Raw genomic sequence first — 27,998 nt, 5'->3', positions numbered from 1 at the left:
TTTATCTTTGTAAAATAAAATTTAACCTTATTAGTCTATTCTATGGAGATAACAGAAAATAAGTTACCAATTTTCGCAATAAAATTAATGTTGGTTTACGTGAGGAAGTTTATCGATTTATTTTTATCGATGGAAAAGATAAGTAATCCAGCTTGAAAAAGTAAATTCACTTCAAAAAAGATTTTCATAGTTTTTAAGGGCTAATAAAAAAAAACTTGCCTTTTTTGCAGTTAAATGAATCTATGTTGTCTAATCTTTCAAAAATATAATAAAATCCCATCTTATTGACCCGGCACGGCGCCAAAAACAAGTCAATTAACTTTTTTGGGCCAAGCCTGATGATGCTTATGTAAATATTCTTCAAAATGATCATCGTCGTGACGCAGTTAGATCTTTATCATAAACAAATCGCACGAGTTGCGTATAGAATTTCAAATCAAGTTAACACGAAATGGCATAAGTGTATAATGTCTATAATACTATAATGTATATCTTCAAGTCTGACTTCTAAAACCTTATAACCGCATAAACTATGAGCGAATTTGTTGTTTTGTTTTGAGTTTTTATTAAAACTTTAAACATAAAAATTGTATGATGATGTGTGCTCTGTAATGTACCCTTTTTTATTGTTGTTGTTGGTTATTTTAAACTTCATTGGACCGCAAAAGATACCTACACTAACAACAAGAAAGAAGATACATTAGTCGAAGGTGTATCATCAAGATACCATTAGCCGTGAAATTTATGCGGGATGTGATAATTATTTATTTTTTTTTTTTTTCATTTTATTATGTGAATGCTTTTAATAATATGTTAACGCCTACATAACGAACGTGATCTTTACAGTAGGTCTATCAATTAAACCGGATTAATACAGATTTTTATTATAAAGAAAAAAAAAAATTATGTTTATGGATTTAATAAATCTTTTGACATTAAGTATAATGAAATGAATAGTTTTATTATTTTGTTGTTTTCATGTTTTTTGTATATTTTGCTTGTAGCTTTTAATATAATCACATAAATATTGTAGTTTTCACTTTGGAAAATCTATGTATTCAAAAGGTTTTAATATCAATGTTTGATAAGTTGTAAAAATGAGAGGGTGTGATATTAATTATGATTTTACTTTCACTTTTTTTTTTTTTTTTTGTTAATTTTAAAAATGTTATACAGCTGACGATGAATAAAATTATAATCAATTAGTTTTATGGTAATATTTTGTATGAGTTTATTGGAAACAGTTTTTTGAATTTGGTTGTAAGGTCCCGTTTGACTATTTGTGAAGTTTCGAGATATGATTTTAAAATGAAAGAGCTCATCATTTATTCTGAAAATGTATTTATTTAATTGAAAGATTTTATTGCTTTCAATATTTGTCTATAGCTTTTAACGGAGCCTAAATTTTTTTTATCACTTTCTCGTAGAAACAAATGTAAAATTTCTGATTGGTATTTATACGGACTCATTTTATTTGGGTTCATTATGGACGAAAAATTCATTCAGATCACCAGACTTCAACAAGATTTGTCTGTTTTTCTAGTTCAGAGAAATAATATTTAATAATTTTTTTTAATAAGTTTAGATAACTGCTAAAAAAATAGTGTTGGTTCCAGGACACTTCCTTGTGGGACACCATTTATTTTCAATATGTTCAATATGGCTGCTGTTGTGCTACTGGTATACCGGTATTTTAAGTAACGAGTGCCGAGAATTTTTTTCACTTCTACCCCAAAATTGGAAGTTGCTACACATTTATTTTTGTTTTGTTTAGTTCTGAAGTAAAGCGTAATATTAAAGAGTTGACTATGGCATTCTCGCAGGATAATGACGATATAAAAGTAAAAAAGTGGCATTTTATGAAACTGTCCTTTTTCTCATTCATAAAATGTTACTGAAATGATAGCACTTTTTTCTACAATTTCAACTCTTTTCTTTTTTTTTAAACACTTTAAATAATAATACCCACCTAAATCATTTTCCCTTCTTTGAACATTTTATACAAAAAAAATTGAATCACATACACAAATTTGTCTTACTCTCTCTTTTTCGAAATTCTATTAAATCTAATCAATTTTCTGTCTAACAACAGATTCATATTATCAAGTTTCTATGCATACTCCTATATAACCTATTAAATCTTAACTCTTTGGTGGTATAAAATAATTCACGCCTATGTTGATCAAAGTACGATACACAACAATAGGATTTCATTTCTCCATACTACCAGATACGAAAGTGTATGTTAGCTAAAAAATTATTATGCTGCTGCTGCTATGCAGTATAATGCATGGATGCAAATACTTCTACTATATGCATCTCTCACCATCACACTTGACAACAAATTGCACTTGGAGCATTAAATTTAATGTGCATTTGAGAAGCTATAACAAAATGCCAAACAAATTTCACTTAATAATACAGTTTTGTGTTTGTTGCACTATCAATGATGTCGAATATGGTACTTTAGTAGTGATGTTACGGTATTTGTAATACTAAAAGTAAAATTACTAGGAAATTAAATTTTGTGAATGGAAATTCATGTTAAAAGAAATTTTGAGCTGTGAATTGGGTAAAACAAAATGCTTCTCCTGACATTCTACGCTAAAAAAGTATTCTATTTTGTAGTACATTAATTGTTCAATCGCTTATTTTTAAAGTAAATATCCTGGATCGCAAACTAATACACTACTTAGAATATAGTGTAAGTAAAAAAGTGGTTAAAATCTGAAAAATATATTCATCTAGCTTAATAATCGCGCTTTCAAATCGAATTCATCATAAATATCAATTTAAACAAAATACCTCACTCGAAACGATGAGAATCAACAAGAACGAACATTTTCAATCCTTTTGCATTTACTGAGAAAGTTTTAACTCGTAACTTTTTCATAGTTAATGCTCACACCTATTTAAATTTTTTCATTTTAAAACAATTTTTTAATTATTGAATACATTTATTAATGTGATTTGTTCGTTCTTGTTGATTCTCACCGTTTTAAGGGACATTTTCAAATAGCTTTATATTTTAATGAAAATGTTTGATGTTCGTATAAGATTTTTTTTTTAAATACAGAATTATGAAGACATCTCTGACTAAATGTAGAACATTACACAGGTACATATTGATGAATGGTATTGTTTTTGTTTTTTTTGTATTGATGCAACGCCTGTACGATCAAAGGCTTTTCAATCAATTCGATTAAATGCAAAATCACAGTAGCACACTAAAAGGTGTTGCATATACCTACCGCATTTCTAAATGCATGTTAAGCTTAAAAGCTGTTTTTCAATGATGCCGATATACAATGTAGGTACAGAAAAAGGGATTGAGTCACTTTGAAATGATTAAACCTTTTCATGAGAAAACGCAATTAATTTTCACGTTGATGTCTATTTTGTTGGTAGCAGAGCTTGGCGGTAGCGCATGTGGCATGTTTGTCACACCCACATAACATAATCAAATCATATTTTCAAAATTAAACAGGAAAATATAACGAAATGAAATGCCCCCTGGTGTCAATTAATGGCGAAACATTTTTACCTAAAAAATATATAATGAAAACCAAAAAAAAAAAACGCAATCGGTGAATTATCATTGAATCATAATTCGTGCATCAATAAAAAAAAATCACAACACGAGAGACATTCTTATTCATAAAGCTACACAATGACATACAAAAAAAAAAAAAACAAATGAATTTTTTAAAAGTCATCAGGCAATTTTTGCCCGTGAGATTCAATTTGTTTGCCGATAAATTTTATTCACCGCGAATTTCCATACACGGGAGCATGGATAAATTTTGTGCATTGAAGTTTCCGCATTTAATTGATTTTCACCATTTTTTTTTTTTGTTTTGTGTTTTTCTTTGGAAATTATTATCAGAATTGTGGGTGTAGGTCATTGATTGAGCGCATGCAATTGCTTCAGGTGATTTATCGTCGAAGGTGTATTGTATAGAGAAACTATAGAAAGTTCATTCCCATATACATGCATATCGCATGAATGTAGGAGTCAAAAATTCTAAAATAATGACGTGAATTTTATTTTTATTTTTGATCCACGATGTCATTAGAGAGAAGGTTTTTTTTTTTTTTGTTTGTCCTATTCCCAGGGCCAACAGTTCAACAGGGCACACACCTGCCACAACAACTTTTGATACCATTGACTTGAATTTGATTGTATACATCAGGTAGCAGGGTTTTTTTTTTTTAATTTTTTTTTCTGTTATAAAAAAGGAACAGGTAACTCGTCATTCTTCAAACTTACTAAAGGTCATTGAAAAAAAAAAAAAATAAACAATTCATAATGAAGGGAGAAAATAACTTTAAAAAAGAAATACAAAAAAAAGGTGGTTGACTTTTGAATTTGATTATATTTCCGGTTGAAATCGATGAGAACTTTATATATTTTTTTGTTGTTGTTTAATTTAAATTGTGTGTGTTTTTATTATTTTTTTTTTATTTGTTAAATTAATAGAGAGCCTTGAGGTTTATTTAAAATTCTGATACACCAGTTCGTTAGGCATGAAAGAAAAATGACAATTCATTATTCAAAGAGGTGTTAAAGCCGGTTTAAGCCGAAGCCAATATGAATCTGCAAAATTAAATTTTTAATTTCAAGACAGAAAATAAATGATTTTTTTTTTGCGGCGTCTACTCTTCCATTGAATTTATTAGTTTCAATAAATTGAACAAGATTATGCTAAAATGAGGTCAAAGTAAGAGGTTTTTAAGTCGATAGGTGATTTGTCTTTGGGATTTGCCAACTAATCCAAATCTAAAATTGTTTTAAAATGAAAAAAAAAAAAAAAAGAAGTTGATATGAGAAAGTTAAGAATTAAATTTGTTTTGAAAATACAAAATAGTTCAAAATGTTCGTTCTTGTTGATTCTCATCGTTTTGAGTGAGGTATTTTGTTTGAATTAATATTTTTGATTGAATAGCGTGATGAATATTTTTTAGTTAAAATAAACTAAACAAACATAAAAGAATTTCGAGATAATTTTTACAAAATTTTTAACACAATTTAAAAATATATATCATTCGGTGTGAGTTGCCTATTTTCAAGAACATGAACAAATTCGTCACTATTACTAAAATATTTTTGTTTTCAAATTGAAAATAATGACAAGCATCTAGAAAATAAAACACCATTATATACGATTAACGATATGTTTGTCTGTATTTAAATAATTGAAGTTAATGCTATTTATCATTCAGTTGTTTTGTTTTTTTTTTCTTTTTAAATAATTATCACTCTTATTAACAAGAGAAAGAAAAATTAAAGTGTTGAAGTGGGTAGGTACGTATATCTAAAGAGATTAATCATAATAAATATTATTTTTTTTTTTTCTTAACAACATTAGGAAGAAAGCCTGAGGCAGTTTTGCAAGGTTTACGTTTTTTTTCTTTAAAAATAATAATAATTGTTGTAATTGCCTTAGGTGAATTAAAAATAAATTATAACAAACAAATTAGTGGGATACTCAAGGGGGCACCACTTAACCAATTTACTTTTTTTTTAACTCACATAAGTTTTTGTAGGTATTATTAATAAACCGGAAAGAATGTCTTGAATTTTTTTTTGTTGATCTATTTTTTATATTTCTTAAGGGTTAATTTACTTTTGTTTTTTTTTTTCGTTATTTTTTTGTTATATATATTTTAAAATTATATAATTTTTCTTTTTCTTTAGCATTTTTAATTATTACAAATTTCAAATTACTGAATAATTGAGACACTTTAACAAAACAATTCAATCTTGAAGCCTTGATTATTGTAATGTTTGGATAAATTTAATTAAAACTTTATTTGATTCTTAGTTGCGAATTGATATTACCTAACAAACACTCAAGATTCAAGTAGATAGTAGTTGATAATATTTTTTTTATCAACTGACCTAATCTAAAGAAAAACTCGTTTAACTTTAATTGCTTACAATTAAAAACTTTATGTTTTTATATAGAACACATTTTATTGCTGCAATATTTTTTTGCGTCTAATTTTATTTGCAAATAATATGATAAGACTTTGGATGATTTCTCTTTTTCGCAAATAAAGATATACAAAAAAAGAAGAGAACATTTTTATTATTCTTAAGAAGAAATGTAGTAGAAGTAGAAGTAGATGTAGATTGTTGATTTTTATTATTTCCTATTTATTGGACATGCATATTAATTTGCTTTGGCTTTGATGGATCTGTATTCTTGAATTTTAGTTTCCACCTAACAAATTCGAATAGTTTCAGCTTGTTTAAATAAATAAATACATACATACAAATAAACTATTCTTGTACCTGGAAATTTTCTATTATTATTTCATTTTGTAACCTTTTTGAGCTTATAATGAGGTCAAAGCTGCTAGGTCCTAAATACAAAATTTAAATTTAGGAATTTTGTTTTCTTCGATCGTGGTTTCAATAATTAGGTGAAACCCCAAACCACGTCAATAATGCTTTTGAAAGATGTCTAATGATTTATTTCAAGTCAAGATCTTACTTCATTAATTTCATTCGGTTAGGGGAACTTTTGAAATAAAATTAAATTACATAGATACTTTAGCAAATTCCTTCAAAAGAACCTTGTGGTTATTGCTAAATTTTATTGAAATAGATAGACTCATCATCTTAGTTTTGAAAGAGAAGTAATTTACTTGCAAAATGGATACAGTCTGCATCAATTGATTGGATTCAATTATGGAAAAGTATTTTTCTTTTTTTTAAATAAGTAGTAAATTTGTCAAGTTAAATAAATAAATATTACTATTTTTAAATAAATATGTCAAATTCTTGACACAATCGGGTGAATTGGAGTATCAAGATTCTTTGTCAGAAATCATGAGACGTTCAACTCTCAGTTGAACTCCTTCGGTGAATTAAGTTTCTATAGTTTCACCAATCAGCTGTTAATACTAATTATTTTCCTAACCAAGCTCTCTTTATCTTTATTCGATGCGACGATCCTTTGAATTTGAATTAAACACAAAATTAATTCTTAAAATAACTTCTTTTGCCAAAGAGAGTTGCACACACTCTATACAAAAAGAACTTGTTATTTATACCGACAAAGTGGCACATCAAACGACTTGATGACACTTAACATGACATCTGAAAATGTCGCTAAAAAGTTGTTTGAATTCAATATTTTTTTTTTTTTTTCTTAATTTTTCGCACTTAATTTTGTGCTCGCAGATTTTCCACACACATTCATCATCCATCATCAGAAATACGATTTTATAATCAACATCAACCATCGCACCATTTGAGGAGAGATCTTGGATGCTGATGACAATCATGCGATTTTTGCGCGATTAAATATAATAAATCATTTAAATTTTTGTTTGAGATGTTGTTGTCCAACGGATGTACGTAGGTTAAGATTGCAACTACTATGGCATAGCAATTAAAAACATTATTCTATAATATTCCAGTAGCTTAGTAGTTATAATGAAAACCTCTTAAAGTATAAAACGCAACTAATTAAGAGTTAACTCTTACTTAAAATGTCGCAATTAATTGATGAATTGATGAGGAATTGATTAATGTGAATTAAGTGTGTTGTGTTGCAACATGCAATTTATTGCAATCACCCAGTTGTTAAATAAACACACAAATAACACAGGTAGTGGACAATTGGTTTTGTAAAAGATGTGAATTTTAAAATGGTTTTATTTTATTTATTATAAATACAAAATAATTATAAATTAATGAATTATTTAGGGTTTATAGGAATTTAGAAAGTTGAATTTTATATTTTGAATTCCTTTTGTTTTTGATTGACAGATCGAAGTTTTTAATTGGTTGTGGAATGGGGATTTGTTTTGTATTGGAAATATGTGAGTCAACTAATCAAGGTTGTGTTTATTGATTTTAGAAATACATATCGATAGTGAAAAACATTTTATATCGTAATTAACTAGTAATTTGAGTACAATTATGGTCATAGAAATATGTAGGTTCCAGTTTTGTTGTTATACATTTTTCCATAAAATTGTAAAAATATGACGAAAATGAGTAACTTCAAGATAAGTGACAGCTTGGCATTTTGTTGTAAGAAACATAAACGTCATTTTTCTTTCATCAATTTTTCAGTATTCTCTTTGTCAAAAAAAGTAGATGAAAGAAGGGTTATGACTTTGACGACTCCGAACGACTAAAATGGCACATTACAATGGGTATCACCATTAGGGTGGGTCAAAAAAATCAAAATTCTTTTTTTTTTTTTGATTTTATACTCCGAAAAATTTATTGCTAGACACCTCTAGAATATACTCACCAAATATGAGCTATTTATATTAATGGGAAGGTCCTACGCTTCACAATTTTGCATTTTTACATCAAACTTCTACTAAAAAATAATAATTTTTTTATAAGACGACTTTTTAAGCAAATTTCTTTAAATATTCTTGTAAGAAATTAAACGCTTTACCGTCTAATAAATATTTGAGGTCCGAAAATTGAGGAATTCTTTAAAACTTCGTTTTTTGTTCTTAATTTTGTAACAAATTGAAAAATATAATAAAATCAAAAGCGCAAGACATACCTATTTTTGTAGGAAACAGATTGCTCCTTCAAAAAGGTTTTATTAACTTTTTTCATTAATCTAACCATTCTAAAGATATTCGAGGTCAAAAGCTAAAAAAAAATTATAAAAACATTTTTTACTTTTCCAAATGTTATAATTTACTGAAAATTCATTACATATTCTCTTATATTCTTGTAAGGTCTTAAACATTCTACAAAAAAGTTCGTGGCACCAATCGATTTTTGGAGTATAAAATAAAAAAAAAAAATTTCGATTTTTTTTATTCACCCTAATACCCATAACCTTTGGGGGCTTTCTTAATCCCTCGCAAAAGGCACTAGTACGCCTAAAAAAAAGTCTACGTGGTGGAGGTTGGATTTGAGCCCAGAACCTCTGGTGTGACAGTCCATCGCACCTCGGAGAACTACAAGATAATAAACCCAAAATAATTTAAATACAAAATAAGTTCCAAATTTAGAATCCGACTATGAGTTGGTTTTTAACGAGGCAATTAGGCTTTCGTTCAAAGATTGAAAGTTAATTTATGTAAAATTTCTAGCTTCTGTGTGCGATTTAAAAAAAAATTACTTCGAGTTTTAAGCAAGTATCTAAGCTTATAACCGATTGCAAAATGTTTCCGAAAAACAACCAGACAAAAATTCGATTTTCAAAAAAAAATTGTATAGCTTTGTTCTTTAAAACCAACTTCTTATACACAAAAGTCAAAAAAAAAAAAAAAAAAAACAACCTATTAACAGCAGCTATACGTAACGTTAAGACGCATTTTCACAATTTAGTGTCACCACTAAAAGCCTCCATCAATCATCAACTTCCAAACACCAAGATCTAGCTCAAGAACTGTCAAAATCTTAAAGTTGGGGTGGAGATTGATTAGACGACAACTACTTTATGCAACTCTAACAAAAAAATGACCACATGGTCACACAATCTTAAACACTGATATAGATTAGACTTATAACAAACAAAACAAGACAAGAAAAGAATCTAGTGTAATTCAATTAGCCTAGTAGCTCTGACATCAAAAACTTCACATAACCAAAGTCACTACTCGTTCAGAAGTCAAATTTTCTCACGAGTTTTTTTTTTTTTTTCTGTTTTCTTTCGTTACCATTGCCGAGCCTACAGAAAAAACTCCATCCTACGACATTTTATAAGAAAAAAAAAAAACCTAATTGAACAAAACTGAATTGAATTGAAGTTGGAAAAAAAAAAAGACTATAACGCCTCTAAATATGGTAAGACGACAAAGCCAAGTTAAGATTATAGTCACATATAACTTTTTTTTTGTTTTTGTTAAAGGTAACCTTAACACACAGTGCAACTTCAACTTCACATCCATATCGCGACACAATGACGTGACCTAGATGATACTCAGTGCGTTAATCGGGATAATACACTATCCCGTTCGTTCTGCTGCGCGTCTGTCACATCCATCGATCAATTTTAGAAATTATTGAATAAATCGTTGGATACGGTTTGGTTTGGTCTTGAAGGCGAAATAAGATATTTTCTTTGAAGTCTTGATATCGATATAGGTAAGGTAGAGACTTATACAAGGTGATGTAGCTGTGACAGAAGGAAAAAAAAGACGTATCTATTTGGATATAAATATTTTTTATTTCATATCCGTCACCTTTCCAGTGATATCTAATGTCATAGGAAAAAATTGAAAAAGCCACAAAAAAAAAACAAAGCCTTTCAAAGGTTTCCCGTCCGCTAAACGGTGTGTGAGTGTTTTTTGTTTTTGTGTCAAAGAATTTTATTTTTTTTTTTTTCGATGGGAATTCAATTCGCCTTCAATCGCCGAAGGTATTATTTTATAGCGCCTCAGTTTTTTTTTAACCATAAAGAGACATCAAAGCTTAATGCGTAAATAACAAAACAGAAAAAATTGAGATATGCAAATTCCCAAACCAAAAAAAAAAAAACCATCAAGATGTGAATTGCAAATTTGTATTAGTCTCTCTCTCTATGAGCTATATAAAGTGTATCCATAGGTTTTTTTTTTTTTAACCAAATATAGATATTTGTAACTGTTGTGGAATTTCAAATTCTGTCACATCATTATGAATTCAAATTTGGTAGAATGGTGGTGGTCTGGTAGCCATAAACAATCCAAAAACCAATGAATGCTTGCTGTGTGTTGTCTTAAGATCTTTGGAGATATTTTTGGGCAAATATTTTTTTGTTGGTCTTGAGGGTTTGTGTATTTTTGATTTATAGGTGCGGTACTTGTGGAAAGATACATAAACTAAAAAGTGGCAAAAAAACTTTTGAGACACTTGAAGTATCTTTTGTTTACCTTTTTTTTTTCTCTTGTTGAAATCATTAATTAGTCTGAAGTAATCTTTTTTTTTTTTGGGTTAACTGGTTTGGTTAGATAGGTTTACTTTGAGGCAAATTAGTGCTTTTAATAGTGTTTGTGTTAGAGGGAAGGGAAGTCTTTAGTACCGCGGGATATGCAGTTAAAAGGGCATTTTTTGTTTCTTTTTTCTATTTTGTTCTCTCTTTTTCTGAATACAAATGAATTGCCTTAGTGAGAGCAATTATTTTCAAATAAAAACTCAGACGATTGCATTTAAGAAGGTTTTACGGTTTCTAAGCATACAGACCTTGCAAGAAAAAGAACGTCTCGCTGTCTAGGGTTTATATTCGTATACAATCGATTTAAATGAGTCTTAAAGGTTTTAAGTGGAAGTGAATGCAGCTTTATAAGAAAGTTGATGTAGATTAAAAATGGATTTGTCTAATTATGTGAAAAGTAATCTATTCCAATTAGAAGATAACAAAGAGTATTTATTGTTAAATGATGTTAACTTAATCTACATGAATTTAAAAAAAAAAGCCAATTAAAAGTTCTGAAAGAGTTTTTGTTCTGCCAATTAAAACAAAATAAACTTTAATACTGATATTTTCGTAGGTAGAAATCTTCGTGAGAAATCGAGGCAAACTTTTCTAAAGAAACAACAAGTTATTAACCCACATGTTTTGCAAAATTTCCAGATGTCTGGTAAGGGTACTATGGTACACACCTTGTCTGAAAACTTTGTAATATTCTTTTATTGTTTGTCAATAAGAATCCATAGGTACATCCTTCTTCGGTTAGATAAATAATTCAAAATAAAAGTAATAAATCCTTGAACTTTATAAGAATACAATAATTACCTACACCGGTCGGAAACGAAAATAAAGCTTGAACCAAAACCTTTTTTTCTAAAGGATTTTTGTGTGTTGAGTCCGAATGCGAAATCAAAATTTCAGTGGCACGTCACGTTTTTGAAATACTTGAGTATGAACAGGTCAAAAACGCGTTTTTTTGAGATGTCGAATTATTTTTTGTTGTAAAACTACTTATGCAATCTCAAAACGCCATATTAAAACATCTTACAGGTATTTACTTTTTTTCAAAATTATTTTTATTTTTCTCAAAGACATTTAAAAAAGAAATTTGTAATACATGTCTCAAAATCTTGATTGGTAAAAGTAATAAATGGTTTTTTGAACCAAATTTCTAATTTGGACTTAAAAAAAAGCACCATATTACGGCAAAATATATATATTTTAGACTAAACATCATAGAGAACTAAAATGAAAACTATAGTTTTTGAGACTTTATAGCGAAAATAGTGATGAATGTAGGTAAAAACTAGATGTGATAGAATAAATATGTAAACAGTTTTGAATTCAGCACACTATAGTCAATTAAAATCACCAAACAAAGTTCTTGCTTCTGACTTTTTTTTTTTTGTTTTTTACCGACCAGTGTTATCGAAAAATTGAAAAAATCAGCTGAAAATTGTCTGCTAACTATAATACTCTATTAGAGAACAAAGCAAATACAAGACAGAAGGAAATAGCAGTGAATTCATCAAACTTCGGTTTAGACGCAAAAACTGAAATCGAATATTTGGAATAGAATGAGATTTTCGGTACCCTAAAGTTCGCCATCATGACTGAAAGCAAGGGTGCATTATTGCGAAAAGCTTTCAAATTCTATGCTGCAGAAGCACTCTTCTACTTTGAGAGCAAAAACTATCAATAAAGATCGATACAAACAAAACCAAATCAATCTACAATAATTTACTTTAAAAGACAAGGACATGAACACACGTTCTTGAACTTTTTAACTGCAAAAATAGGCAAAAACTAATAGCTCCTCGAGTCATGACTGAAAACTGCTTCATGTGTGAAAAATCTCTTAGACAAGAATATTTTCCCATTCAGTCATATATCTCATTGAACTATTGCCATTGCACTCAAGTGTCTCCTTAGCACTCTAAAAAAAAAGCAACGGAAATCAATATTCACGTTTCGCTTGAAAAAAAAGTGCAAACAAGAAAAAAAAATCCAATCAAACTCTTTAAACGATATGAAACAATATAGAACCTCCAATTTGACGCCATTGAACTTGAAACGGTTCTCTCATCATATTACCCCATCTGCATTTTATTTTCCATTAAAGACAAGAAAAAGAACAAAATATTCAACAACCATAGCGCCAAAAACAGATGTGGATAAATATATAAAAAAAATGTGAATAATAAAAAAAAAAAAAATGGAAGTAATACAAAAAAAATTTATACAAAATGTATCTTTGTATCTTTTTTAGTTTTTCGTGAGAATATTTTTATATTCATTTTCAAAGTGGTTTTTTGCTTCCATTTACTTATTGTTCTTTATGCCGTACTTAGCCGCGAGTTATACACCACCATAAGGACTATATGCAACTATGTGTTGCAATTTCTATTCAAGAACCCAGAAGACGACGAAGAAGCGAAAAAATGGGGGGATTTCACGCTTCAAGCCACGATCGAGTCTTTATAGAAGAGAAGCATGCTGGCATGCATCTATTCTACTATAATATCTACTCCTCTATAGTGCCTTAAAGCATTTCGCGACCAACAGCAAAGAATTATTAAATACAAAACAAAAAAAAAAAACAAAAATGTATAGGAAACAACAAAATTCAGAAAAAGGGTGCTATTTGATGCGAAACATCTCATGATAGATAGCAGATAGGGTTAAGCGATATGACTATGGGAATTATTATGCTCCATCTTCAAGTCGAGTCAAGAGCGTCGTCGAGGTCGAGCGAAAAGAGGGATTTATAATATTTTCACTTCTTGAAAAAATAATACTGACTTTCTTTCAAGAGCGCGAGGTAAGGGAAGTGAAAAAAAGCAGGGTTTTTTTTTTTCGGTATAAGGAAAGAGTTATTAATGGGGGAGAGATGTTAACCATAGAGCCATCATCATCGTTTAGAAGAGAAAATAAATATAATGCAAAACAATCCTTGAACTTATGGAATACAATGAACTTTATGTTCTTTAATTTGCAATTCACGATGTTTTACAATGGAAGTTGGTTCGTTCATTACCAGTTGTTAGTTCAGTCGTTTTACATAAATTTGCTGGTTTGAGTGATTAGTTAAAGGAGGAAAGCACTGAAGGCAGGCAGAAAAATAATAGATTTACAAAAATATGTACATCAGAACCATCTTCAAAGTTTAAAAACCATTTCGATGGTGACAAAAGTTTTCAAAATTTTTAGAAATTCTGAAAGTCTGCTAACTGTTAGCTCCGCTAGGGAAAAAACAAAAAAAAACAGAATAAAATTGTAATAAGTTCAGCAAATGTTGGTTTCAGAGCAAAATAGAAATTAGATATTTATAATATTTACGAAACATTGAAAAATATCAGCTGAAAATTGTCTGCTAACTAAAGCACACTATTAGAGAACAAAGAAAATACTTACAAGAAGGAAATGGTAGTATATTAATTAAACTTTATGTCGGGGTAGTGAAAAAATATTGCAAAGCAGTTTGGACAGAAAAACTGAAATTTTTAAAATTTTCGAAACAGTGAAAAATATTTGCTGAAAATTGTGTTCTAACTTAATTACTCTATAAGAAAGCAAACCAAATACTTAATAAAAGAAAATGGCAGTATATTCATTAAACTTGAGTGTTGAAAGAAATGGAAAAATGGTCCGGAACAGAAAACCAGAAATTGGAAATTTATTATAATTTGGAAACGTTGGAAAAAAAATCTGCTGAAAATTGTCTACTAACTAAATCACTCTATTAGTTAACAAAGCAAATAATTAACAGAAGGAAATGGCGAATAATTCATTAAACTTTATGTCGCAGGTATTGAAAAAATAAACGGTGCAAAGCGGTTTACACAGAAAAACAGAAATTGGAAAATTTTAATATTTTCGAAACAGCGAAAAAATTTGCTGAAAATTGTTTTCTAACTAATTCACTCTATTAGAAAGCAAACCAAATACTAAAATGAAGCAAATGGCACTAAATTAATTAAATTTTGGTGTCGGAAGAAAAGGAAAAATGGTCCGGAACAGAAAACCAGAAATTAGAAATTTGTTTTACTTTGGAAACGTTGAAAAAAATATGCTGAAAATTATCTACTAACTAAAATGAATACTTAACAGAAGGAAATGGCAGTAAATTCATCAAAATTCATCAGTTTAGACGGAAGGCAGAATTTGGATTGTTTTTTATATTTTCGAAACAGCGAAAAAAATATGCTAAAAATTGTGTTTTAACTAAATCACACTGTTAGAAAGCAAACAAAATAACTAAAAGGAGAAAATGGTACTGAATTCATTAAACTTTGATATCAGAAGGAATGGAAAAATGGTGCGAAACAGAATACGAAAAATTGATAATTTGTTAAAATTTAAAAACGTGCAAAAAAATCTGGTGTATTTAAGCGACTTCTAGAATATGAAACTCTAATTTTCTATAGAGTACGTTTCAAATATCAATCTACCAGTCTCATTTATCACCCCACTACTGTGTTGTCTCTATCTAGAACCACCTTCTATCCTATCAAATCGCACAAATAGAAACCTAAACACACAACAGATTGTTTATGTTGCACGGCTTCATCGTTTAAAGGCAAAGCAAAAACCACTAACAGTTGGTAAAAATAGATTTACAAGACACTTCGACAGCTTTTGATGCTAATATCTTCGTCTATCTGTCTACCAACTGCAGTATACGAGTAAATAAAATTAAAAGAAAAAAAAATTCAACCAACAACCTGCGTGTTGTATGCATTTAGAAAAAAAATTAATTTATGCACGACTGCATGTTAATTGATTAAGCTTAATGACGCGTTTTAACGTTTTCTATGACTTCTTTGATTTATGATCCCCGCATACAAAACAAACTTTGTTTGTCTAAAATTTTTTAGTCAAATATTATTACATAGCATAGACACTTTAGGACAAGCTTTGAATTCATGACTTGCTTGCCGATGATGGTAATTTAAATGTCATTAAAACAAAAAAAAAAAAAACGAATTTGCAAAATTGAGGTAGTTGCAATAGAGTTGAACATTGGTTGCATCCATGAACCCACACCATTAGTCTCACTTTATAGGCTACCACACTTTTTAACTCCATCATCAAGAGCGCCCCAAGTCTATCTATATTATTATTTGACAGATTTACAAGAGGAGAATATAGATTTAAGAAACAATGTAACCATTAATCATTCTGACAGATACATTGGATACAATAAAAATAAGAAAAAAAAAAAAATGCTGCACAAATTGCTTACTAATTGTTTTGATGCAACTCTGTTGTTGTTTGTTTTTTGTTTGTTGCACAAAACAAAAAAAACCTACATCAAATCTACCGACAATCTACGACGACGACGGCGAAGCTGACTTGACCCACATTTAGTTCAAATTATGTTTTTTTTTTTTTTCTATTTTTGTATATGTTGTTACACCAAAATGCATATAAATAACAAAAATCCATCAAAAACAAGACCAAGATCGCCACCGCCATCTACTGCCACCGAACTGAACTGCGGCGCACCAATAATGACTCACTCAAAAAAGTTTTTTTTTTTTGAAATATTTTATCTGCGTATCTTTTCAGCAGCGAAAAATGCAATTTCCAGTTGCAAATGGTCCGTAATAAATTAAGTTTTCACGCTTTCCTTTTTATTTCGCTTAGTTTCTGTTTTGTGTGTGTAGATGGCTGCCTTTCCGCCAACAATGATGACAAAGACGACGACGACTGTGACGACGCCGAAGAGTCCGCGCTACCAACTTCCTTGTATTGTGTATGGACTTTTCTTCGTCGTCACCCTTTATCCCTTCATCTGATCGCCTTTTTTTTTTTAATCTTCTGACCGTGTATTAAAGAAGCAAAACAGAAAAAAAAATTGTGCTGTAAAAAATGAAGGAAACAAATTGCCGATAATCGCTTTATCTACACTCGTATCATAAAATACATCCAGACCTCTTTTTTTGATTCATGATTCTTAACGTTGTTGAACCACAGCTCATTTCCGTTTTTGCGGGCCATTTACTTTACGCCATAGTCGTCGTCGGTCGTCGTCATCAGTAAAAAAGCTGTGGTTGATGCTGGTTAGTTAGAAAAATAAAGGCGAATGCCGACATTGCACCAAAATAATAAAAAATAAAAAAAAAAAAAAACAAAAATGGAAAAACTTAAATCTCAGAAAAAAAAAATATCATCCTTTTGCGTGAGTTAGTAGTTGAATTCGGTATAAGGAGGGGATTTTGGTGAGGATTAAAGTTGTTTTTTTTTTGTGTTTTTAAGATATATTAGATTTGGTTGTATTATTTATTTGCTTCCGTTTGTATGTCATGTAAATAACTTGAGGTTATTTTTTCGTTATACGTCTTGGGGATTAGAACTTTGGAGTTTCATTAAAGTTTAGGGACTTCGGATTAAAAAAAGATCCTTCCGGGCACAAAGTTGTAAGAAAGTCTGGTGCAAAATAATAATTTAATAATTTTATATTTTCGTAGAAAACAAGCAAGAAACAAATATCGGTGTGGTACAAATTCCTTAGAACCTGAAGTCCATGTAAAAAAATTATAGCAGAAATGTACCTATTTTATCGAAATTTTTTGAGATTGTTTTTAGAAAACTTTACAAAAAAATATGTATTTGTGGAAAAAAAAAACTGTTAGTGTGGCTTAATAGTTCATAAAAAAATATTTCAGAACTGGCTTCAGAAATGGTATTTTTCCACTTAAGTTTTGAAAAATATTGGTTTACATTTTTTTATCGAATGAAAACTAAACGGCGCCAAACGTGGGTCAAAGACACTACTTTTTTTAAAAAGGGTTCACCTGGTTCTATCCAGAACTTTTGGAATCACTCTTTTCTGCTGTATTCTATATTAACAATATTGCTAAATCTGGAATTGAAAAAAAAAAAAAAACAGAAAAACCATAATTGGCGCCCAACGCGGGTACAAAACCAGCACATTTTCTAAAAAGGGTTCTAGAAATTACTTTTTTTGCCGAAGATTTTTTTTTTTGTTACATAACAATATTGCTCAACATAATATTGAAAAGAATAGAAAAACCTTTAACGGGCGCCCAACATCGGTAGGTACATGTACTCTCTTTTTTTTTCAAAGGGATCCGCTTGGTTCTGAATATGTTATTCTTAATAAAGAATAAAAGGAATATTCTTGTAATTTAGCGAAAAGAATGTTCTTTGTCCGAAATATTTTTTTTACAAGATATTCTTCTACAGAACAGCGAACTGCCGTAATAAAGACCCATTTTGAGTCCTATTTAATGATGAGAAAAATGTATACAAAAAAAAACCTTGTAACTTTTGTATAGCCTCTACTGTAACTATCATCACACCTATAAAAAAAATATTACAACCAGCCAGCTATTAGAAATTAAATAAACAGCATGTTAATGATAGTCGTCATCATTTATGTGAACATCATGTTCAAATAAGATGTCTCGATCACGTCTATTTGACATTGATCTCTTCAACCATTAATAAAGTTATACAGTAATGCACCTTGAAGAAGATCGTGTTTTTAATAATATTATTATTTTTTTTTTTTTTTCAATATTCAATTCTATCTGACAACATGAATGTATATTTCTATTTTTAAATAAAGAAAAAAAATATCATTATTATTTGCTATTTAAATGATGATGATCTTTCTCCTTAACAAACAATCATTAGGTTATAAGTAGTGTCTATCATTTTAGAAAAAAAAAAAATCGATGGGTGGTAGTTATTCTTCTTCAATTTAATTTGAATATTTTTCAAATTAACAAGTAATTCAAATGAGAATGTGTCTATATTGATGTAAACATTTATTTATTTTTTTCTTGAAATGTGTCATTATGTTTGTTATGAAAATTATAATAAATCCATCCATGGATTATCTTTTTTACATTATTTAAATTTCGATTTCAAAAGATATGATTTAAATCCACATAATTTATGTCGTTATTTGACTAGTTAAGAAAAATAGTCAATAAATATAATTTTTTTTTTTTTTTTTATTTATTAATGACCCATCACTACGACCGTGAAAAATTGAAAATTATTTGTAAAGAATTGATTAAATCCATGCATAAGAGTATTCATAAATTATATGCAAATTAAATTTTATTTTGACATAATCGAAGAATTCAACTGGCGTCATCTCTGCTGTCAAATCATAAGTTATCGAATGTAAATGGGTTTTTCATGTTTTATTTTTCTTGACAAAGTTAAAATGGTATCGTTAAGTAAGATGTGGAACGTAAAATTTGAAACATATCTGGCAACAATTATATATGTACGTGGGGTACTTTGGCTTAATATAGTGATGTTTAGTTAGGTATTGTTTGCCCTAAGAAATGAAATGGAACATGGAAAAATTAAACTTGGTAGAAAATGTTCTGAACAAACATTTTTACGTAACGCGTTTTAGAGTCAAACTTGTGGAATGTAAAGTTGTTATTTTCATGCCATTTAATTGATTTAAAGATTTATTTTTTTAAATCACGAGAAGTGGGTATTCGGCCGAACTATGAAATGAATACGTTCCACAATACTTTACAAGTAAAATTCGTGAATCAATATGTGGACTGTAAAATTAAGCTTGTGGAATGTATTTTACAAATCTAGTTCCTGCTAAGTTTGAGTGAACATAAAAAATAATTCTTCATCGAACAATTTTGATCGTGAAATGTTCTCTTTTACGTTCCACAAATTTATTTAGAATGAAATTAGAACCTCTTTTTATCCTAAAAGCCACAATTTCTGAAGCTGGAAGAGCCGTATCAAAATATGGAATTTGTTTTTTCCGCATTATTTGTATACATTTCTGTTTCTGATTATACGACCAGAATGAGAAAAAAATTGTGACTTTCTTACCATTTATAAAAGTTTAAAGGGCAAAAGGATACTGTGGAAAGTAAGATTTCAGATTCAGAAACTGGATTTGTGAGGCGTTACAAGATGTGGAATGAGTTTTTTTTTCTATTATTTATGACAAATTTCTGATTGTTGGATAAAAGTGAGAAACGTTTGTGACTTTATTCCCATTTAAATAAATTTGGGTGGCAAAAGGAACCTGTGGAACCTAAGATTGAAAATTTACTTTTTTTTTTTTAACTAAAGTACACATTTTTTTAAACACATAATCCACATTATTTGATGTTATTTTTTTTTTTTTCAATCTTATAACGTTGAAAATTTGTCTTGCTATGAAAAAGGTGAATTTGATTTGCAAAAGACTGAAATAGTTTTTCATATGGAAGAATTCAAATGGTAAAAGTACCTACTAATTGGACTTTTCTTCGTTTGCAATTTATATTTGGTACCTACTAAATTTTGTTAACTGTTAAAAAAATTCGAGTTGTTTAACGTTCTGAGTTGAAAATAATGTTGAAAGAAAAATTGTGGAAGCTATTTAATTTGAATTTCAAAACAGTTGTATAGGTCATTTCAAAAAAGTTCTACTGTTTCTTAACAAACTTCTAGTATCATTAAGCTCAGAAAAATGGTATACATAAATTTCAACTACAGCTTAAACTTTCTCCAAGCCAAAACCAAGGTAAAATCATAAAAACAAAAAAACAATAAAAAATTATATCAAACCTTATTTCCTGCTCTTCCAATAGTCATGGTCATATTATTTCCAATAGGCGGACAGCTTTGTCGTTTAAAATCCTTTCGAATGGCCAATTCATACCACGGTATAATCGGTTTACTCCTAAGCGTCGTTTGGCATCCAATTTTAAAATCCAACGGATCGACATATTCCGGGGCAAGAGTAATTACACCACCAACACTATTACCACCATTGTCACCATCTAAAGCCACAACATCATATAAATTCCCGGCTGACTTATTTGTCCCATTCACAGAGAGTAGCGAACTAGTCATGCGACCACCCACTGTGTGACTGCGTGTGTGTCCCAAGGTGTGATATCGTCGATCACTGCTCAATAGCACAGGCATAGCCGAAGGCACAACTAGAATCTCATCCGCATCCCCATATCCACCGCCGCCGCTGCCATCACCATCACCATCACCACCATCGCCATCTCCACCACCATCACTGGAACGATCTGTCTCTTGGGACAAACGATTCTGCCGATGCAGATGTCGTTGATGATGATGCAGATGGCGACGTTCCTCCAATATCTCTGCACTAGAACTTCGATTGTTCATATCGAATGGCTGGTAATAGTTCGTTTGGGAATTGTAAAAGTTGTAACTTGTCTTTGGTTCGTTATTTGTACATAAATCCTTGGAATGCTGTTGCTGATGCTGGCTGGAGTTGGAATTCGAGTTGGAAAACTGTGTTGTTGCTGTGGATGATGATGAATTCGCCGTAGAATTCATAAATCGCTTGCTATCAACCAGCGAGTGGGCTCTTTTGTACTTGTTTATCGTGCTAGATCGCATTGCGGGACGGTGTCGTTGTTCGATAGCCGATGCAGACATATCTTGCATTTCGAAAATATTTCCCGGCGAATAGGCTTCCAATTCGTCGAATGACTGCGAAATCGCACCTCGTGATGGTGCATATTGTGGTGATTCTGGCTCGGAGAAAAGAAATATATTATCTTCGGGCGGGTAATCGGGAGTTTTTGGTGTCGCACTGCTTTGCAGTGAGTCTAAAGAGAATCTGGAATTCTTTTTGATATTCTGATAGTCCGGAGGTCCATTCGTACCACCCATTGCCGACGATGATGACGACTCTGAGGGGGGACGAAATGACGAACAGGGTATTAGTGAATTCGGACTTGAATAGAGTGGCTCTCCGTCGATGGTTGGTGTCTCGACTTTGACACCTAACGGAGGATGTTTGACAGCATAATCCACTTCGTTGTTGTTGTTGTTATTGTTGCTACTCATATTCGCCGCACTGCTACTACCACTGCAACTGCTACTATTACTGAAATCACTCTTCAGCGATAGAGTTCGCGTTCGTTCGATTTGATCGGAGGCACGACTTCGCGTCCGACATAGACCACGAGTTCGTATTGTTGCATATCCATCGTGAATTTGTGCATGAGCTTGCTGCTGTGGTGGTGGACGCACCACAGACATGATTTATACTTTTTTTTTCAAACACTTTTTTTTTTTTTTAGTTTTTGTTATAGTTCTTTGGAAGTTCTTGTTTTAAACATTTTTTTATTGCACATTTGATAAGATTTTCTAAAGACATGAATAAAATGATTTATTAAGATGTGTGTTTTTTTTACACGACCGATCATCAGTGAATTCGCTTATTAAATTGTCGTTAATCATAGTTAAAATTTAAATTAGTCAAGTTGGCGGCGGCGGTAGAAGATGCATCAACTTTGTTGAAGATTCGGAGTGCAAATGCAAATGAGGAAAATGATAATTTATGGGTTTTTTGAGTTATGAAAGATGAGTTTAAGGAACATCATGTCAGTTAAAAAAAAAAAAGAACTGATATGATGAATTGTTACCGCAGCTTGAGAAAATATAATATTTCAATCAAGTTTACAGTGCAATAAATTTTGAAAAACAATGGGTACCAAAAATTAAAGTTAAGCTTGTTCAAAACGTATATTTAAAAAGTTAAGACCTTACGTCTTTTAATGGAGGATTAAAAAACTAATTTTATACTTAAATCCGTATTGAGTTCAATAACTTTCGCAAAGGTTGATGAAGATTTCTAGTAATATAGAAAGTTTGAAGAACTACAGAAACAAGTGGTTTTTTTATGCAAATACGATCAAACAAGTCCAGGATATTTTCTTTTCAAGGATTCAAAAGTGGATTCAAAAGACTTCTGTGGATCCATCGAAAAGAACTCAATACACCTAAAAGCAACCAACATTAACGGACCACTCATCCCAAAAACGACTTAGCAATAAATTAAAGAAAGACATTAATGACAGCAACAAATTACCAGTAACAAGTAATACTGTAATACTTTACCAGAATCACGTTACCAGTAATACGTTACCAGTAACACGTTTCGAGTAACACGTTACCAGTAACACGTTTCGACTAACACGTTCGAGTAACACGTTACCAGTTACACGTTACCAGGAACGCGTTGCCAGTAACACGTTTCCCGTTACATATTATTAGCAACGCGTTACTAGATTAACGTTACCGATAACACGTTACCAGAACAACGTTACTACTAACATATTTCTGTGGATCGTAATGTCAATTCTAATACGTTAACAATCTGGAATCCAATTTTTTTCACAAATACAATACTTTATGATAAATATTGTAAATTATACGAAATATCCAAAAAAGCAAAAAAAAAAAAAAAACATCTCTCAAAGCTTAAACGACCACTTTCCCGCATTTCATTGAAAAATAAGTATACGAAAATAAAAACCAAACTGGAAAAAAAAATATTCGCAATCTCTCACGTAATGTAATTCAAAACCTCACATCCGCATAATGAGCCTTCAATTGCCTACTCTTGCTTTTCAATTTATATAAAAAAAAAAAATCACTGTGTGAGCAGAGCAAGCTCACAGAGAGGTAATTTAATCGCAATTTATGCTGTCAAGCAACTTATAAACCAACATTTGGTGCTGCGTGACACACTGACGACGACGACGAGACTTGTATCAGTTTTTTTTTGCTTCTATAAAAGACTTATTGCAACTAACAATACACAACAACCTCTCATCTCATCAGCATCATCAGGTGAAGGTAATTCAAAACTCTCACCATACAAAATGAAATAGGTATCACTCCTGTAAGATAGAAAAAAAAATGTGCGAAAAAAAATCAATTTGACCGCACAAAGAAAATAAAAACTGCGAAACCATTTCGGTCAACTTTTTTTTTTTATAATCATTTTCCAATTTAATCTCAAACTTTTTGGGTAAAAGTTATTTTTCCTATTTTCTCATATAAAAAAAAACTAAAAAAACCATGCATGCGGTAGAAAAGAATGTGAAAGTTTTCCTTTTGAAGAAGATTCCTATCGATGCGGTCTTCGAATGGATGCCAAGCTAAGAAGAGTGCAAATATTCCCTAAAGTCTCCTCCATCAAAAGACGATAGTTTGTGAAGACAACCAAGGAAAAAATGTTGGAGAGGTATTCAAATTTTTAGCCAAACACAAAGACCATACGGATATGAGTTTAGGGAAAAACCGTTCCGCACCAATAAGGCACCACATATCCACCGTGTAAATAGACAGTAGAGGTGATGATATGCAATCCATTTAAAAAAATAAAAGATAGAAAAAACTCCTCCAAAAAACTTCAAGCCCCAACCGTGTCAATTGTTTGGCTTGAGGTTGCCTATTTTGTATATATATTTGCCCAACTTCGGTGGAGTGACAATGACAATAGTGCAACCGAACGACCAAGTTGCAGCAGCAGCAATTCGAAAAGAAGTCGCTGCACACCAACCAACTGTCACCACCAATTCGAAGATTGATAGCATTTGACATTTGACTTTGACATGATCGATGGAAATGACAATAGAGTTTTGCATTTTCGCGCGAGTCAGAGCAAAGTAACAGTTAGGAAAGAATTTTTTGTTTTTTTTGTCTCCATTTCCATCACCGTCGTCGTCACTTTGCAAGACTCTATAAAGAAGGAGTGAAAAACTATCTTGAACGGAACAGAAACGGATAGAGATTAATAGTGTCACGCTTAAACTTTTTTCGATTATCGTTTTTAAGTTATCGAATTGGATTGAATTCGGTTAAGGTAGGTAGTAGGAGGCAAATTTAATACTTTTTGGTTGCCAATACTGAGTATTTAAATCCTTAACGCTATAGTAGAATGAATAAATGTAGGCGACCAAGTTTTTTAAGCTATTGTATATCTGTGAAATCTATGTGTCTTTATTTTTTTTTTTTTTCTGGGATGGATGGAGACTCTTTTGTTGCATTCGTTTTGGGTTTGACTAATCTTTTGGATCGATTTGAAACTTGATCCCGCAGTAGTGTATTTATAGAGTCTTGAATACTTTTTTTTGTCTTGTAAGTCGTTCTTCATTGGAGCCATGGCGTTGTAGTGTCTAATTGTGTTGTTTCTTTGAAGCTAAAAGTTTTTTGTAAGCTTTTGATTTTTTTTTGGTCATAAATGAAGTCGTGAGATTTATGGTGTCATTTTGGGTGCACAATGTACCATAATGAAGTCTTATAGTTTTGTGTTTTTTTTTTTTTTTTTTGTATATGATGCTGGATGATGTAATTGAAATTTAGTTAGTATTGTAGTTGATTATAATGCATTATGCATTTTTTAAGGTGTTTTTTTTTTAAGCTGACATTTATTTCGAAGAATGGATATAGAAAGATTAAGACATTCTCTATGGGTTTATTTGGACATTGATCTACTTAGGTTTCTTTTTTTTTGTTTTGGTTAAAATTGATATGATTGAACTATGTAGGGCAATACTCGTAGATTTTGACTATTTTTGGAGTTACAGGTCCGGGTGTGTACGTCATACCTACATATTTGTCTGCCCACAATTTGTTTTGAAAAATGAAAGATTTTAATTTTTTGTTGGTTAAAAGCCAAAAAAGCCAAATAGTTTTCAGGACCTTATTGTCTTTGGTATTGGGTCCTAATCTTATAACAAAATAGGATCCCAATTCTTGAAGTAAACATACACTTTAAAACTAATTTACCATCAAAAAGTAAAGGGAAAGTAGTTCCTGTTGAATTTTAAGTCAAAATTTGGGGTCTTACTACATATTTGGAATGAGTTCTTAATTCTTGCAGCCATTTTATATCGAAAACAAAAATGTAGTTTTATATGAGATGTAACTAACTGTAAGCAAAATAAAAAGAAACAAATACAATTTTGAGGTCCAAGACACATTATAATTTTTTAAAAAAAATTTTTTTCAATCTTTTGATTTTTTTACCTTACAGAGACTTTCAATGGATAAGTTTTATTTTCTTCGTAACCTACAGGTTCCTAAAACCATTTTTCCTATTTTCTTGCTAAATCTGACTCATGGAAAACAAAAATATTTTGATATCATTATTTTTTTCAATTAAGAAAAATTATTACTTATTAGGACCCTAAAAAATTTAATACTTAATTCTAAAAAAAAATTTACTGACTTAAATGAGCCATCAAGGTTCTAATTATTTTGTTTAAATCAACCAGATTTTTGGAACCTAAAAATATTATGAAAATATTTTTGTTTCGCTTTATTTTTGCTAAATTTTGGGAACTTAGATAATTTTTATTTTATTCCCTCATACGTTGAAAATTGTTTAATTCTTCTATTTTTTACTTTTAACAAGGTAATTTAAGGAAGGATTGCAAACTTTATTTCATTATGTAAGAGAGACCCATTGGGTTTCATCAGGTACATTAATAATCAGGTAATTTAATATTTTTGCGGCCCAAACCTATTATTCTCTTTTGAAAAAGTAGATTTAAGGACCATACAAATTTTAAAAATTATATTGTTTCTTAAGATTATTTCCTAAGATTTTTCTGACTTAAATTTTTCCACTTTCATATTTTTTTTTTTTTTTTTTGTTATCTTAAGGAAACCTTCAGGGTCTTAAACGCACTTTGTGCTAAAAAAAAAGTCAAGAACATTTCAAAAACTACTTTAGTTTTGCTTTATTTTACAACAATACAAATTTCGTTGTCTAAAATGCTGTGATTTTTGTTGTTATCTTTTTGAAGATTATAGGGTCCTAACACAAACTTTGTTATATATTTTCACTCTAAAAATCTTATTAACAAACAAATTTTTTGTAGAATATTTGTTCTACAATTACATTTTAAGACCTTCATAATTTCGATAAAACAATGATAATTTCTAAATTCTAGATTTCTTATCGTCAAAAGTTTTTACATATTTATATTAAAGGAACTTTCCGGGTCCTAAATTAAAAAAAAAAAAAACTTAAGAAGATTTCTTAAAGGAAATTAACGCAAAATCAAACCATATCAATTGTGTGACCCTAACAAATGTAATAAAAATTATTCTTTGAAAATCTTAAAATGTAGTCAAAAAAAATAAACAAATACAGGGTCTTTGACTCTTAATCAGATTGTATTTGCTATTATATCTCTTAAAAAAACTTTGTGAATTGGATAATTTTTTGAGATGAAACTCTTATCTTAAATCTTAACTAAATTTGTTTACCGTCAACAGTTTTTCTTTATATTAAATAAAATAATAATAATTTTATATTAAATAATTCTTTCCTTTAATTGGGACCCTCGAAACTCTAAGATATTATTTTTAAAAAAGAAAATTTGAGGACTATCGAAATGTTTCGAATATACAATAGGTATCAATTTCTTCAGAGTTCACTTCAAAAGTAGGTAAATATATGTATGTATAAAAGGCTTAAGAACAAGTGAACCTTTAAAAATTTTAGGACCTCATAAAAATAAACATTAATTACCTACTCTTTTCTGAAGTCTCTAGAAAACCTAAATCCAAGCTTGCAAAAATCGCATAATCATTTCAAGCCAACAAAAAATTAAACATCTTTGTGATAATACTGCCTCTGGGTACTTCAACTTTTAACAATTATGACATTTTAGTCCAAACAAATTATATTTGCCTATTTTACATACCCTCCAAACTCAAGACTTAACAAATATCTCACATAACTCGCACACTTTTCGAACACACTTAAATATGCTAATTCAAGTGCCTATCCCACTTAGAAAAAAAAAAATACACAAGAAAATTCGCACAAAACAATATTTTTTCTTTTTTTGCAATAACAATTGCCAAACCCTCAAATATACGCCTTACACACGGAATATGTTGGTCCTGGGGGCACTTTAATTCAATATATCCACACAACATACTCTCCAAACACTTGTCTTACTCCATCATCCATACTTTTCTGAGACTTTGTAATTGCACCCAACCGAAAATGAAAGACACCAAAACTCAAGACACGAGAAACCGGTCAATTTAAGTTTTACATATATATTTTCTCAGTTGCAGGCCACATGTGTGTTTTTGATACAGAGGAGAAGGAAAAATATGTGTAAGTTGGGTATTAATTAAATATTCGAATATAAAAAAAAAGTTCAACATCTTGCTAAAAGGCTACCAAGAAACAAAAAAAAAAAAAAAAAAAATCAGGAGAGGGATAGATTGTCTTGGCGCCAGGCAAATTCGCGCCACCAAGACTATATGACCGACCAACGTCAACAGCAACAACGACAA

General features: G+C 30.2%; 1 protein-coding gene across 8 annotated transcripts in view; it reads right to left on the bottom strand.

The window, feature by feature from the left end:
• The window catches only part of LOC129913020 (protein sickie), a 375,806-nt gene that overhangs the window by 14,148 nt on the left and 333,660 nt on the right, over positions 1 to 27,998 (bottom strand). The window contains exon 2 of one of the 8 annotated variants that reach the window (XM_055991352.1): positions 20,463 to 22,031. The exons of the other annotated variants lie outside the window; for them this stretch is intronic. Coding sequence (XP_055847327.1) covers positions 20,463 to 21,923 — 1,461 coding nt within the window. The 5' untranslated portion in view covers positions 21,924 to 22,031. The remainder of the gene's footprint in view (positions 1 to 20,462; positions 22,032 to 27,998) is intronic. 8 annotated transcript variants of the gene reach the window in all.

The sequence above is a fragment of the Episyrphus balteatus genome, chromosome 3 (assembly GCF_945859705.1).
Source record: "Episyrphus balteatus chromosome 3, idEpiBalt1.1, whole genome shotgun sequence".
NCBI lineage: Eukaryota > Metazoa > Arthropoda > Insecta > Diptera > Syrphidae > Episyrphus > Episyrphus balteatus.
This window is presented reverse-complemented; position numbering and strand designations above follow the sequence as displayed.